Source organism: Podarcis raffonei, chromosome 1 (assembly GCF_027172205.1).
Source record: "Podarcis raffonei isolate rPodRaf1 chromosome 1, rPodRaf1.pri, whole genome shotgun sequence".
NCBI classification, from domain to species: Eukaryota; Metazoa; Chordata; class Lepidosauria; order Squamata; family Lacertidae; genus Podarcis; species Podarcis raffonei.
The window spans coordinates 96003833-96018435 of record NC_070602.1 but is presented as its reverse complement, the minus strand read 5'-3'; the positions used below and the strand labels follow the sequence as shown (position 1 = coordinate 96018435).

The following is a 14603-nucleotide window of genomic DNA, read 5'->3' as shown; positions in this document are numbered from 1 at the left end:
AGTTATTGAGCTTTTTTTTTTAGGAAGGAGGAGGGCCATTTTTGGAGGGTTCAAGTAAAAGTTGTTGAGCGCCATTTCCCGCTGCTATCCCGGATTGTTAGGTATCCTGTAGACTGTCCCCGGGACAGGTGGGGCTGCTGATCCCTTATTTTCGAATCTGAAAGTTTACAGCTATGGTTGTTGAGCTTCTTTGGGGGTGGGGGCAGTTATCTACCAAAAATGTCCAGTGATCTACTGGTGGATCACGATCTATCTGTTGGACGTGGCTGTTTTATAGCATTTATTTTCTCCCTTCCTTAGTCCAGTCACCATTGGCAGATGGTTCTAGGACTCACTATATTTCCACCATGCCAGGGCTCACCCATGTAAGAGCTGATCCACTGGTGTAGGAGAGGATAAAAGGCCCTCTTGGAGTTTACTCCGCATGCGGCACTCTCGTCACTGTAGTTCTTGTTTCTTTCTTTCTTTTTTAAACTATCAAAAATGCAGCAATGGAGACTGCAATCTGCAGTAGAAGGGCCAGCAAGGTGAGAAGGACAACTTAACCCTTGCCTTGTATTTTTCTTCTGGGAGAAAAGAATGGAGGTAACTGTATTTCTGGTATCACTTGCCCTAAATAATCTGTTTCTTCATCTTTTTGAAGTTGCCTTCATCTTTTATATTGTTAATGTGTTGGTAGCCAAATCTGGTTTCAGCCATGAAGTGTTGCATCCGAACCAGTGCTCACGCTACGTTTTCCTACTTCAGGGAATGAGGAACAAGGCTGGGCTCGCTCAGACTGCATGCAGCAGCACAGAACCTCATGCACAACTTTGTTTGCATAACTATGATGTGTGGCTAGCCTTCGTTAGGTCAATTGCCATTTTGCTACTGTCTCGAGTTAGCCAACAGGCTACCAGCTGACACATCTTTTCTAAATACACAAGTCTTGGGCATGCTTTAAATATTGTAGGATAGCAACAGTTATTGACATGCAAATGACTTTTTCCAGTGCTATATTCCACTTTGGAGATTAAAAATCCAGTAATGACTGTTAGGACTCCTCTAGAAGGTGATAAATCATGGCTAATCGTTGAAGGAAGAAAGCTGTAGTGATTGTGTGCTAACCACAGTCCTAGTTAAACTTGTAAATTAATTAATTGTGGCCGCAACTCCTTGGGCTGGATTCTTATAAACTTAATGAGAACAATCATGGTCAGTATTTGCTTGTGGTGGCATGCATGGCATTGAAGGAAGCAGCAATATATAGTGTTTTAGGCTAGAATAAGCACTATGCAAGAGCACTGACTTCCTGGTTTTGGATGTGCTGCCTGTCAAATGATGTGGAGAAAACTAGGTCCTAGATACTTTCAGTGGTTAAAGAGAGCTTCATATTAGTGGGGATTAATAAAGAGAGAGAGTGTGTGCACTTGAACAGCTGTCATCGTTTATTATTTCATTTTATTTTACATTGTGTAACATTAAAGTCTGCCCTACGTTAATTTAGGCCACATTTTACTTTGCAAAACACAACTTACCCAGACAATGAAGGGCATTTCCTTACCTGACTTCTAAAAATAGTGGCATAGCACATGGGTGTTTTGTAGCTAGACAAGTTGTGTACACGACCTCATTTGTTGTTAGCCCAGGAGGGTGCCAAAACTTTCTCAGTTGTTGCTTCTTTGTCGTCCTATTTAAATGTGCAAGACTTCACAGCTGATGTTACAGAGCACAAAATGTTAAGTGAGAGGATGCATTGAGAGATGCTTTGATTGTATAAAAAATATTGTGCAATGTTCCTTTGCACCATGAAACAAAGTTACAGGTAGTTTTGAGACTTACAGTGCAAACTGAATCATGACTGCTCATGATTCCTGCTGAATTTAATGAGGCTTACTCCCATGTCTGTGGGGGTTAGGATTGCATGAGGGTTAGGATTGCATCCTAAGGCACTATTGAGCAGTGCAAGGGTAGAGAACCTGTCAGACCCACCCCTGGTCTAATGTATCTGAATAAAAGCAAGAACCGGCCGCTGAGATTTCTCAATTGGTTTTTCATAGAACTGTAGAGTTGGAAAGGACCTTGAGGATCATCTAGTCCAGCCCCCTGCCACACAGGAATATGCAGCTAGCTCTTACGGGGATCGAACTGTTGCTGTTGTCAGCACCACACTCTAGCCAACTGAGCTATCCTGCTCACAGGGTATACTTTCCCAGAGCTATGTAAAATGCATTGAAAAGCCAGGTATCCATTATTGTACAGTACATTTATATATTAATATTGTCACAGGAGCCTGAATTATTAAATGATGCTAACACACTTTTCTTTTGTTGAAGACTTTATTTTTATTTTTCAACACATACATTCCAAGTACTATTATCACTGAGTTGATTTAGACATCTCAATGAGCCAAGGTACTTTGTTAGGAAGGAGTCTGTGAGTTTCTCAAATCCTTCTCAACTACCCCCATTCCTTCATTGTGGCTGTGAGGAAGAGGCTGGGAGATTTGATTTCTGTTTCTTATCTGAACCCAACAAAATGTCGTTAGTCATAATTTTGCTTCAATAGCCCATGGTTGAAGTTGCCTTGTTTCAACAAGTCATAGTTAATCACAGCTTGTTGCCCTTCAATTCACTCTTATTTGCTCCTCACATTCCTTGACTCCTGCATTCAACTAACTGGGGATAAATTACATTGAGAGGGAGAATCTAATGTCATTGGAGGCCTGACTTGGTATATGGTTTAAGGTTTTTTTGTATGTAAAGTAGAACTGTAGGCCTCATTGCGAAGACCTAAAGGGCCTGATAAATCCCCCACACATTATGTTTGACGTCCCTGTTGTAAGCAATGGTATGGATTATAAGGATCAAGCCCTGCAGAACAGGACATAGTTTTACTGTGCAATTGACTTATTGAAGGTAGCCCTGCAATCTATTTTTGGAATGTGTAGGTCATAGTGTCAATAACTTGCTGTCAATTCCATCAGATTTATTTTACATATTTTCCTTATTATGTTCCATTTATCCCTTTGCATTCCCTTATGTCTTGTGCAGTCATTTTTGAGGGACTTACTCTGGAGCAGAACCTTGCACTGGCAGATGACACCTTTTTATCTGATGCTCAGCTCCTGAACCATGTGGCTAACTGGCCTTAACAAGTTTTGTTTCCTAATTAGATGAGTTGAGTTTTTATAATGAGAGGAGTCATTAGAAGGCAGGATTAAAAACCAGCCCTGCTTTTAGGGTTCTTTAACATACCTGCCAGCATTATGGAGATGAACGATGCCCAATAGGTATAACTGTTCATGATTTTGCAAATGGCATAATCTATTAATGTGAGCTTATTAGTGTGCTAATGGAGATACACTAAAAGCAAGACAATTCTCGGAAGCAGAACCTTGGTTTTGACAGGTAAAAATGGAAGTCCTTTTTCTTTTAGCCTTGAACAATTTGCCTGAACTATTATTATACATTTGTATGCTTGCATAAAAGAGTGCATGTATCTGGTCTGACCCTTTTATAGTTTGAATTTTTGCTCAGAAAAGATTATCTACTTTCAGGATCCTTACCCCAGTACCCCATTTTACTTTTGCAGCAGAATAGAGCTTGCTACATGTAGTGTATTCATTTTAATACAACATCTGAGATACACACACACACACACACACACACACACACAATCTGGAAATTCACTCTGTGTCACAAAAGGTATTTTCTTTATTAGCACCCACAATTGCTTATTCGTTAATTTCTTCGCTTCTACAAAGATTGTTTCAAAGCACAGCTGTTTAGCTTTGTATTTCGTGTAAAAGTCATGAATATGTTGGAATAGTGTAGTAGAATTTTAGTGTGTACGTGTGGGGACAGGATAGGAATTGCTACTAATTCCACGAAGTATGCTATTGGTATATATTGGAGCTAAGATGATACCTGGAACAGGACTGGTGCCAAGGATTTGCCATTTGCTGGGGCAAATGACAAGAGGTCACTGACAAGAGACCCCTAGACTTGCTGCATTGAGGAGGTAGATTAAGTTGGTGTTTGTGGAGTGTGTCGTTTCAGAGGTCCAGCAAAACTTGGACTTGACACTGATAAAAGAGAGGTTAAGATTTGAGTACCAGTTCCCTCTACTCAAACTGACTGGTCCCATTTTGAGTTTGGTGCAGCTCCATTCAATCTGTATCTTCCTCAAAATAGGCCTTGCACCCTACCCATTCTTATTTCCTCACTTTCCCAAAGGAGAAGAGATTTTGTAGCGTGCACAACAAGCAGCAGAATGATAAGTTGACCTGAGAAATCACTGTGGAGCCTTAGCATGGCTGCACTGGGTAAGCAAAATGTGACTTGCTGCCTGGTATTATGAGACTTGCATGGCAGTGTTCTGATCCAATGCCAGATCACACACAGAAGAAAGCATGGGTTGGTCAGGACCATGGATAGTTCCAAGTTAGCCACTTGCTCCAGCAAAGGTTGAGAGCAGACTGAGCCTTTTTAAGCTCCTGCTCTTAGACTACCTCTCTTGGGTTCCACCCGCTTGTCACTAACTCTAGGTTCTTAAAGCCCATTCCTCTAACTGAAGAGGGGCACTCTGTTCCCTAACCTGGTGCATTCCCTACATTGCTGGACTGTAGAGGTACTGGGGGAGGTATTTGGTTCCTCAGGTGAAGGTACCTGTAAAGATCCAAATTCTTGCCCTGCTGATACAGGAAGTTCTTCTCGGGGCTCATATTCCTCAGCCTTGGACTCAGTTGTTTCCTGATCCTTCAACATCAGGTTCAGAGCATCTGATCTGTCTCCTTAGCTAGAAAGTCTGCAGCCTCTGACTCCATGTTGTAACCACTGCTGGACTCTGGGCTTGTAACATGCATCCATGGAGAAGATCTTTATGATTCAGTTCTGTTTTTTCCTTGTCCCTCTTCCTATTCACCATGATGTGGTCTCAAATAGCATGATGCTCCACTTCAGAAAAGGGTGTGTGTCTGTTGGCCTTTCCTGCCCTGTTTAGCCTGTCTTCTATTACTGTTTTCCTTGTGCTACAGAGGCATACATGGGTGTTTTATTGCCCAGGCAAATATATAGGGTGGGAGGAGACACAAATAAATTTTAAATAATATTTTGTTTTTATATAATTTGTGAAGTCCCAAGTCTAGCACTGTTGATTTCTATAGACGCTTTAAACTCTGTTTATGAACCTTACAGTGTGATATAGAACTTTAGCTAATGAATTATCCAGAATCACAGTTGACAAAACAGTATGGTTGTCTTTTACATTAAGTTTTCACTATTCTTTAAGGTATGTTTTAGGATGAGAGATGGACAATAATATCATATGGGACAAATCAAAATACTGGGGTCAGTATTTCACCATGGGGATATTGGACTGAATTTGGTTGACCCAGAAGCAGTTAAATTGAATCATAAGTGTAGTACTCTGAAACATTTTTAGTTTCAATTGACTTAAGTTGACTTATTTTGTGTATAAAATCAGCTTAAAGAGTGCTGCTTGATTTAGTTTCTATACTAAATGTTTGCAGGTGTTATTCAAAATAAAATAAAAAATTAGCTTTTGTGGCCTAACATTCAAACTTTTGATGCAAATTGAGAGTGCTGGATAAAACTGAGGATTAAAAAAATCAACAGCATTGTGTCAGAAAGTGAAATGTTATTAGTGAAGTTCAAATGAGGTTTCGGGATTCTCAAAGACTCTGGAGACATTTAGCTGCCTTTCCTTTCCTATGTAGAATTGAATAGGGGCAGTCAATCAGTGCTTTCACTTTCCTCATGGAATGAATAAAGCTGAGGCTTTTATTTACAGACAGCTGAGATAAAGGAAAGGAACTGTGTGGTGGCCTGCATTGTTTCTACCAGCTATAATCTAATGTTGCTTCCACAGTCCTCCTCCCTGCCCCAGATATTTTTTTCTGAATAAAGAGCTCAAGGAATAATTCCTTTGGCATTAGTTTCTTAGTCCAAGATTATTCACATGTGTGAGAGTTGTTCCACTACAGCCTAAAAATGACTAAAGGAGCAAACCAGTACAGAAGCACAATTTGACCATTGGCTAGAACTAGCTGTACAGTCTATAGCTGACTGCTCAAAAGTAAGCCCCCTCCAGTTCAACTGGACATACTTTCAGGTAAGAGTGTATAGGATTGCAGGCTAGCTCCCCGAAACATGATCAACTGCTTTGTAATTTGCTTGGGTTAGCATTTTATGCAGGGCATCATTAAAAAACAAACAGTAAATGAAGCTGGTGGTTGCTAATACACTGTGAGGTGCTGAACTTGCAGTTTATAGATTGCCCTTTTTAATGAAATAGCATCAAGGTCTTAAAAAAAGTTTAGAGCATGATTTATAAATCTACTTTATGAAAACCCCACAGCCACAGAAGTTTCTTTTACCATGTACCTTGTTCGGTTAATAGCAAGAACAGAAACTTTATTCAAAACTTGACAATCAAAACAATGGTTATTGTAAGTGACATTCAGTATTTATACTAGCTACAATTTTGAGATACTGAAAGTCTGGAAATGGAAATGGAGAACCATGTTTTGTTGACTCCCCCACCCTTGAAAAGCAAAAATAAAATAAAAATGCTTTTACCGGTAACTTGACTTGTAATTTTTCTTTTCCATGAAAACTCTGTAGAATTTGAGGGCATTATTTTAGATGGATCCTTAGCAAATTCGTAACAACAAGAACAACAACTTTACAAAAGGTATTCATACAAACTGAGAGCCTAGGTATGTGTACACAGTTTCTTTATGAAGTGTTCACATACACAAAATATGGCTTGAAAATGAAGGGGAAACTGTATATAAGAATTAAGCAGTTTGCAAGGGTGGGTAAATTATCAGTCAAAATAACATATTAAGGACACAGAAAAGAATAGAATGAAGAGTTTTTAATTTGCATTACTTTTTTTAAAAAATAGACGTTCCAATTGCTCTGCAGACATAGAGAAAATGGGCAATAAATATGTAAGAAGCTAATTTATTAACTTGGTTCCTGCCTATTATGGGGAAGACAAGGAGACTAGTTTGCTGTCTGAAGACATAACTTTTCAAACACAATGACTATCAGTTGCAATGTATCCTGTGGATCCTCATAAATCTCTATAGAGCAGGCTTTTTTATTCCTCTCTCTGCGGGCTTTTTTTTACCCACAGCTCTTCCCAACAGATTGGTTCACAAAAGAGCATTGCTGGCTCTGTCTTCTCACTCCTACTTTATCCAGTCCTACGCAGTGGGGTTCATTGGCAGTGAATGTGTCTATAAAGGAGTTGCTGTCAGCATTGTTGACACTTTCAAAGAACTTTCTTGTAGAACTGTCAAGGAAGTCATTATGGTGTGCATTAGTTGTATCGTGTGCTTTTTAAGTATAGCAGTTGTTATTGGCAGTGTTGATTCCAAAAAATTATGTTGGTATTTGGGCAAGATACACTTAGAGGTACCGTTGACTGGAAGCAAGCTGAACAAAGTGATACTTCTCTCAGAGCTTCTTGAGTACTCTGGGCAAAGTGAGAATGGTCTTGGGAGTTTAGCAGGTGGAGGAGACTCTTGAGAGTCCCATGGACTGCAAGAAGATCAGACCTATCCATTCTTAAGGAAATCAGCCCTGAGTGCGCCCTGGAAGGACAGATCGTGAAGCTGAGGCTCCAATACTTTGGCCACCTCATGAAAAGAGAAGACTCGCTGGAAAAGACCCTGATGTTGGGAAAGATGGAGGGCATAAGGAGAAGGGGACGACAGAGGACGAGATGGTTGGACAGTGTTCTCGAAGCTACCAGCATGAGTTCGACCAAACTGCGGGAGGCAGTGGGAGACAGGAGTGCTTGGCGTGCTCTGGTCCATGGGGTCATGAAGAGTCGGACATGACTAACCGACTAAACAACAACAAATCTTGAACTTCTGTGGAGCTATCTTTGCCTGTGAAACCTGTGACTGTTAGGGAAGAACACATGTAGGGAGGGAGTAGGAACATGGCAGCTAGTCCCACATGTATCCACTTGATTGTACAATCCCTACATGTGGTCATTTGCCATGTTTTTTGTATGGACTTATGTGTACAAACTTTTATGGACATGCAAAATGGGTATAGGGATGGCTGAGGGAACATGGAAAGACAGGCCCACATTAACTCAGCCATCTGTACACTTTCTATGTATTTTCAGGCTTGTGTACATGGTTTAGGAACAGTACAACTCCTGCTGTTCCCCAATGATGCATTATATAGAGATGGAGTTTCTTTTTAAAAGAGATGGGTTATCATTTCTTCTAAAATTCATATTTTTTATATTGAAAAAGTTCATGTTTTTGGTCTTTAAAAAATACCTTTCAGTTTGCTTTTAAGTCTACTTTACTTTGGTTGCAGATGTTAGGGAAGTAAGTGTGTTATCACAGAGGAGAATAAAAGTCATACGCAGAGCCATAGACCATTTATTAAACAATACTGTATACCAAAAGTGGAGTTTTCACATACAGTTATGATCGCAAACCACTTTTGGGTTCCCACACCCTGGGAAATAGTAGGTGCTTATATGTATCAATTTCGCTGTCAAGAAATACAACAAAAGCATACAAGTGCTTTAAAATATATGTTATAAAATATGGCAGATAAATCAGTTTCTGCCAAGGGGGGTTGCCGCATTGATGAGCAGGAATGCTATGGTGACATACAAATGATACATTTTCCCAGCTGGTGAAAAACGAGCTCCTTTTTATGCTTTTCTTCTTTCCACAGGGAGAAGCTGTCTGTGGCTCGTCTACAGCAGGAAGTTGCGCGAAGTAAGAGTGACAGAACAATGGTAAGTTTTGGCTTTGCATTTGTGATTTGTCCTGTTCCCATTCAGGCTTCACACACACTGGCTTTGTCTGTGATTACAATCAAAATGTAAACGTACGATTTTACAGATGATGAAATCATAACACCGCTTAGAAAGAGATCACTTCTTTTGATAGCAGGAAGTGGTAGAGAATCCCAGGAAAACATTATCGGCCATCATAGTGGCTTGCTTTGACTGCTGATGACCATATGAAAAATCATGCTCATTAGGTGCATAAATAGGCAATTTTAAGATTGAAATCAGATACACTTCATTAGTAATTAATCACCCAGTGCTAGCTATGGAGAATGGACAAAGAAAACCATGGAAACATGTGAAAGATTGATCATGCTCATTCTTAAGTCTTTCTTTCCATTCACCTTTTCCATACTCCATGGAAATCATTTTCCTGCTGTTACAGTGTGAAGCTAGAACTTGGCAGTAGCTTGGTTTATAACTGTGACCACAGTTTTAGTGAGCCTTCTTGCGCTTTTTCTTTCTATACAATACCTTTCTGAATGTAGCCTGGTTGCATTGGTCTCCTCCCCCCCAGATGAAGATAATGTTCCTGTGTTGGCTAAGTGAAACCCAAGGATTAAAAACAAAAGGCTCCATCCCTCTCTGTCATTTCTCATACCCATATACAAGCATGCATTATAAAACACAAACACAAGGTCTTGAACTGGCAGTCTCTAGTTATGATGGCCATCCAAGCTCTTAACAAAGGCAGTACTACAGAGATCAGCCAGTCCACAGTCAAGGAAGGCTGCCTCTTTACAGTGGTAGGTCAGGTGAGGTGACTGTCCTTGACTGCAGTTAAAGCATCAACTTTATTGCTTATTGGTCTTCTCAAGAGATAGGCTCTTCATGTCTGCTACACTTTGCCTTTCCCTTTACAGGAGCTGCAATACACTTGATGGTCAGGCACTAGCACCAGTTCATATATTACTGCATTTAAGCAAACTGCAGAAATATGAGTGACCTACTTCTGATTCACTGTAAAATAAATTATATTTGAAGTGGGACTTATTTTCCTTGCAGTGATCTGGAAGCACACACACACACACGTTCGCATCTGTAAGTTCCATCCTAAACACTAATTGCATGTTTGTTGAAGTTGAGTTCTCATTTATTGGTATTTCATACTTCACTATCTTGTGTTTGCCCTTCATTTGTCAATTCGGTTTTGAATGCAATTATTAACACACAGTTTCTCAAAATACGTAACTTGAAAAAAAAGACATTGCACATACTTTTGTAAACCAAGAAATCTTTAATAAAAATATGTTCAAATGAATAAATAAAATCACTTAACCAATAAGAATCTAAGGTCAGATATGGGAGCTCCAAGTGTTGGTTGGCCAGAGGTGTCATTCATCTTTATGCCAGGGGTACACAAATGCTACCTTCCCCACTAGTAAAATGCAAAACTCTCTTTAAGGAACTCCCAAGTGGGCAGAAGAAAAAGTACTTCAGTTCACAGTGTGAAAAGACGCATTGTCACTTCACAAATTTTCTAGCTGGTATACAAATTAAAATGGAATAAATATAGTAAAATCTAACATTAAAATCCGAAACAGCCACAAGTAGGCAACGCAAGAAAGGAAAAAAACAATCCATGAGTAAATCCTGCCACACACAGAAAGAGCTGAAAACCACTAAAAAGCACCCAACTCTCATCTAGTGCAGCATGGGTTGAAGCCATACTGTTTTTAAGTGCAGCTTGCGGAAGAACTTACCTTCGGCATTGCACCCTAATACCTGTTTGGGCAGGTGCTGTTGTAAGGATTTGTCAGTTTCCTGAGTTTCATCACACCATGGATTGGCTGGAGCATGCCTTAGGCTGCTGAACTGAGTGTTAGTAGTGACTGCTTGAACAGAAGCTGCAGCTGCAGCAGCAGGATGCTAATTGCGACCAGCGTCTTTCGCAGTTTAACCACTTGTGTGGCCTGGCTGTGGCAAATATCAGTGCTAGGCCCTCTGACGATGTTGACTCTTAGCCCTCAGGCAAGAGTAGCTGCAGCCTGCTGCTCCTGGTGCTCAGTGGTAGGTCTGAACTCACTGAGGATGAAAAGCAGCAATGAGCAGGCACCGTGATCTGAAGCATTGGTCCCTTGCTTATAGGTCAGCATCAATAAATCCATTTACATGATTGTCATTTTCTACAGATAACAAGACTCTGGTTAAAAAGGAACCCATGCAACCTCTGGGCTAAGAGTCTCCTAAAGCTGTGTCTGAATGTAGACAATGGCAGAATGTAAGGATGATCTAATCAAATGATAAGGTGTATCTAATCTAATGATCCAATAATGTATATCTGGTCTATGATACACTGGATGGTTCTTGAATCCATTTTGGTAGACTTCCGTAATCATTCTATCAAGGAGGGTTCTTTAATATCACATATGTATTTGTTTAAATAGAAAATGGAAACTTTCATTGGAACTTTCCCTGATCAACACAATTTGTAAACAGATGAAGTGAAAAGGGCCCTTTTCAATTGTGACTTGTAATAGTGAATTTATTGTTGGCTTTTTAATATTTGCCACCTGTATCTCTGCAACACCTGTAGATCTGAAGCAAGAATGTGTAGCATGAGAACTTTTTGACCGCTGCGTCTTGCACTTTCCATTTGTCCCAAGATTTTCATGCCTGCATAGAAAACAGTTTCTAGTTTATACTGTTGCTTTCTCAACATGAATAGTGTTAAGAACATGCCGTGTGGGATTTTATTCCATTTGTACAAAGTTCGGTGTTAATCTCCCTTCTGACTATAACCAGCTGAACATTTCATCTGTAGCATTTGTAAGAAAGAAAAGGTTGTGACACTATCCCAGGTAGTACACTGGAGTCACTGCAGCAGAAATTAGTGGACCAGTATAACAGTAGCATTTGCAGCACAAAGGTGGTTTCACATACCTGTCAAAAACAGTACATGCTCATACTCAGAACAAATAAGTGGCACCTGTATAACAGTTGCATTTACAGAACACATTTCTTGTCAGAGGGGAAAGGCTGTTCAAGTTTCCCTGTATTTGAATGTGACTCAGATTCATTTTGAAATGTCATAGTCCACTTGGCTCTGTCAGGAACTGGCATGGTTTGACAGCCCCCGATACAAGAGAAGGAGGAAGGAAACAGAAATGAGTAAGATGGGGGACTGGAAGGTAGGCATAAGATAATTATTTGTGCCTAAGTTGGCGAAAGGTGGAGTTTGGAAGGTTGTCCTTCTCAGTTTGCCATGCCTAGTGGGCATCTTGACGAAGATTGGCATCTTGAGGTTGCAAATACTGCTGCCATTGCAGGTTGGGACTAGCTATAGAACTTGTGCTGGGGCAGGGACCAGCACTACCTTTAACTGTCATGGCTTTCCCCTACAGACCTCTGTGGATTGTAGTTGGGTTATAGTTGGGTTAGATCAATGTTTCCCAAACTTGGATCTCCAGCTGCTTTTGGACTACAATTTCCATTATCCCTGACCACTGGTCTTGCTAGCTAGGCATGATGGGAGTTGTAGTCCAAAAACAGCTGGAGATCCAAGTTTGGGAAACACTGGGTTAGATGCTGAGAAATCTTTAGCGCTATCACTTACAGAAATACAGTGTCCCAGGATCTCTGGGAAGAGGGAATGGTTGTTAAGCTACTTTGGCTGCATTGTGGACATGCCCTTAAATTTGCATGTGGCCACAATTCAGCAGACAATTACATGCACATTATCTGTTGTTTTGTAGCTAGTGCTATAACTTGACACGCATTGTTTCCTATGGTAGAAAAACAATAGTGTCTTCATTGAAACAAAATACCTAATATAACTGAAGAATATAAGCAGCCACAATTATTATTATTATTATTATTATTATTATTATTATTATTATTACCTGCCCGTCACCAGTAGGTCCCAAGTCACATGTGTTTGTAATGATTTATATTTTAGCACAAATCAGATTTTCAGTATTATTTCATCTACTATTTATGGCTCATACTCCTATTCTTTGCATATTTCAAAATCCTATGTCTCCTCCTAACAACATTAGCTCTTATTGCATTTTCTTTGTCCCATGGCCTGTAGCATAAATTATGGCATTCAAGCTATTTATTTATGAAGGTTAAAATGGAATCAGTTGTGTGATATTCCCTTTCATGTTGGCGTAGATGTCACTAAGGGTGGGCCAGAAGCCCTTATTTGCTGTGTTCCCCACTGTGGGTTTAAGTGATACAAAGTGATTATCGTGGCTTCTTCTCTGTATCCATCTAATTCACACCTGCACCCTTTTGTAGAAACACACCATGTTAACTGAATATGAGATCCCAGCTGAATTGGTCCCCTCCCTTTTCGTAATCCTTCAGCGTTAGATTGATTTATGAATGTATCAGATTCTTTGTTAGCATGTAAACCTCTAATTAATTTAAAGCCCTCCTGGGAAAAATTAAAGCCCTGGTTAAGACTTTCAACAGGCTCAGATGGTGCTAATAATAGGAAAACAAGTTATATTAATGAGTTTCAATGTGATCATCCCTATCACTGCTGTACCATAATTTCTGGCAAAAAATATAGCCCACTATATTAAAAAAAGGGGAAAGAAAAAGGTTGAGCATACAAAGAACCCTAAATAAATTGTGCTGTGCCATTTGAGATGCTGCTTCCTTGAGTTCTTGAGAATTGAGTTATTGAGAGATATAATGAAAAGTCTAGATTATGAAAAGCCAAACCTGATTGTTTATCTAGCAAAATTAAACTTTCAATAAAAAAAATGATGGGGGGAAATGATTTTTCCTGGGAGTTTTTGTTTAATAAGGTGCCCTTTTGAAAACATAACTGTTACGTTCTGACTTTCTGATATATCGAATGGCGCAATTCATATGCTTTTGGATATGCTCCAGTTAATGCGTATCTATTTTTGGGTCCTATGCCAGCCAGTTTCATTACACTGTGCTTATTAAAAGGATGCATTACATTAAAAAAAAAATGCATTCACATAGAGCCATTATTTAAGTGTCACCTTAATTGGAGAATTCTGCATTGCCTGGTTTGGTGGAAGGGGGAGAATAGTAATTTTCTTTAGTGAATTTTCCATCTAAAAATATTTGAAATGAGCTATGAATGATACAGTACATTGAAAGGGGTTAGTTCTAGGGTCAGCAGAAGACTGCTAACTTGTTCAGTGCCTCCCTTTCCTTTGCATATACTGAAAAGTCACTCTGGATGGCCCCTAATTTGAGGAATTTCCCACTGAAGCACACCTATGTTGCAGCCCACACTGTTCAAGGGAGTCAACTGTACACACATTTTGGGGGGGAACGCTTGCTGATGCAGTTTTGTCCCCACCCCGTGTGTGTTCAGTCTACACACAGAATGACTGAAAAATGCTTAACTGGGTAAAAGATTAGAGAAATTGTGAAAGGTGGCTCATAAAGAACTAAAAATCAAGAGTTCAATGGGACTCTGTGAAAATTGTATAGGATTAATGGTGGAATATTAAACTGGGGAAACCGTAGAAGTGTAAGAGCTAGAGCAGGGGTCGGCTTTTTAATCCAGCCCACGAACCTTGCGGATCCTGCCGCCTGCTCAGTCAGTCCCCGCGCTAAACCATCGTGACTGACTTCCATGATGCCGGCACGGCTCCGGATTGGCTGCAGGAAGCTCCTGAACGCTGAAAACCCGGTGCAGGAAGCTCTCCTTGAGTGCAGTCGGAAGCCACGCCTTGGTTTTCAAATGGTTTCGGGAGTCGAACAGACTTCCGGAATGGATTAAGTTCGAGAACTAAGGTTTGACTGTACTATAATACAATTCAAAGCAGTTT

At 40.1% G+C, this 14603-nt stretch overlaps 1 protein-coding gene across 6 annotated transcripts in view; it reads left to right on the top strand.

The window, feature by feature from the left end:
- NCKAP5 (NCK associated protein 5) overlaps positions 1–14603 on the top strand; it is a 558169-nt gene that overhangs the window by 236449 nt on the left and 307117 nt on the right. For all 6 annotated transcript variants that reach the window (XM_053405165.1, XM_053405156.1, XM_053405178.1 and 3 more), the window contains one exon: positions 8721–8784. In XM_053405165.1, the coding sequence (XP_053261140.1) occupies positions 8721–8784 (64 nt within the window). The remainder of the gene's footprint in view (positions 1–8720; positions 8785–14603) is intronic.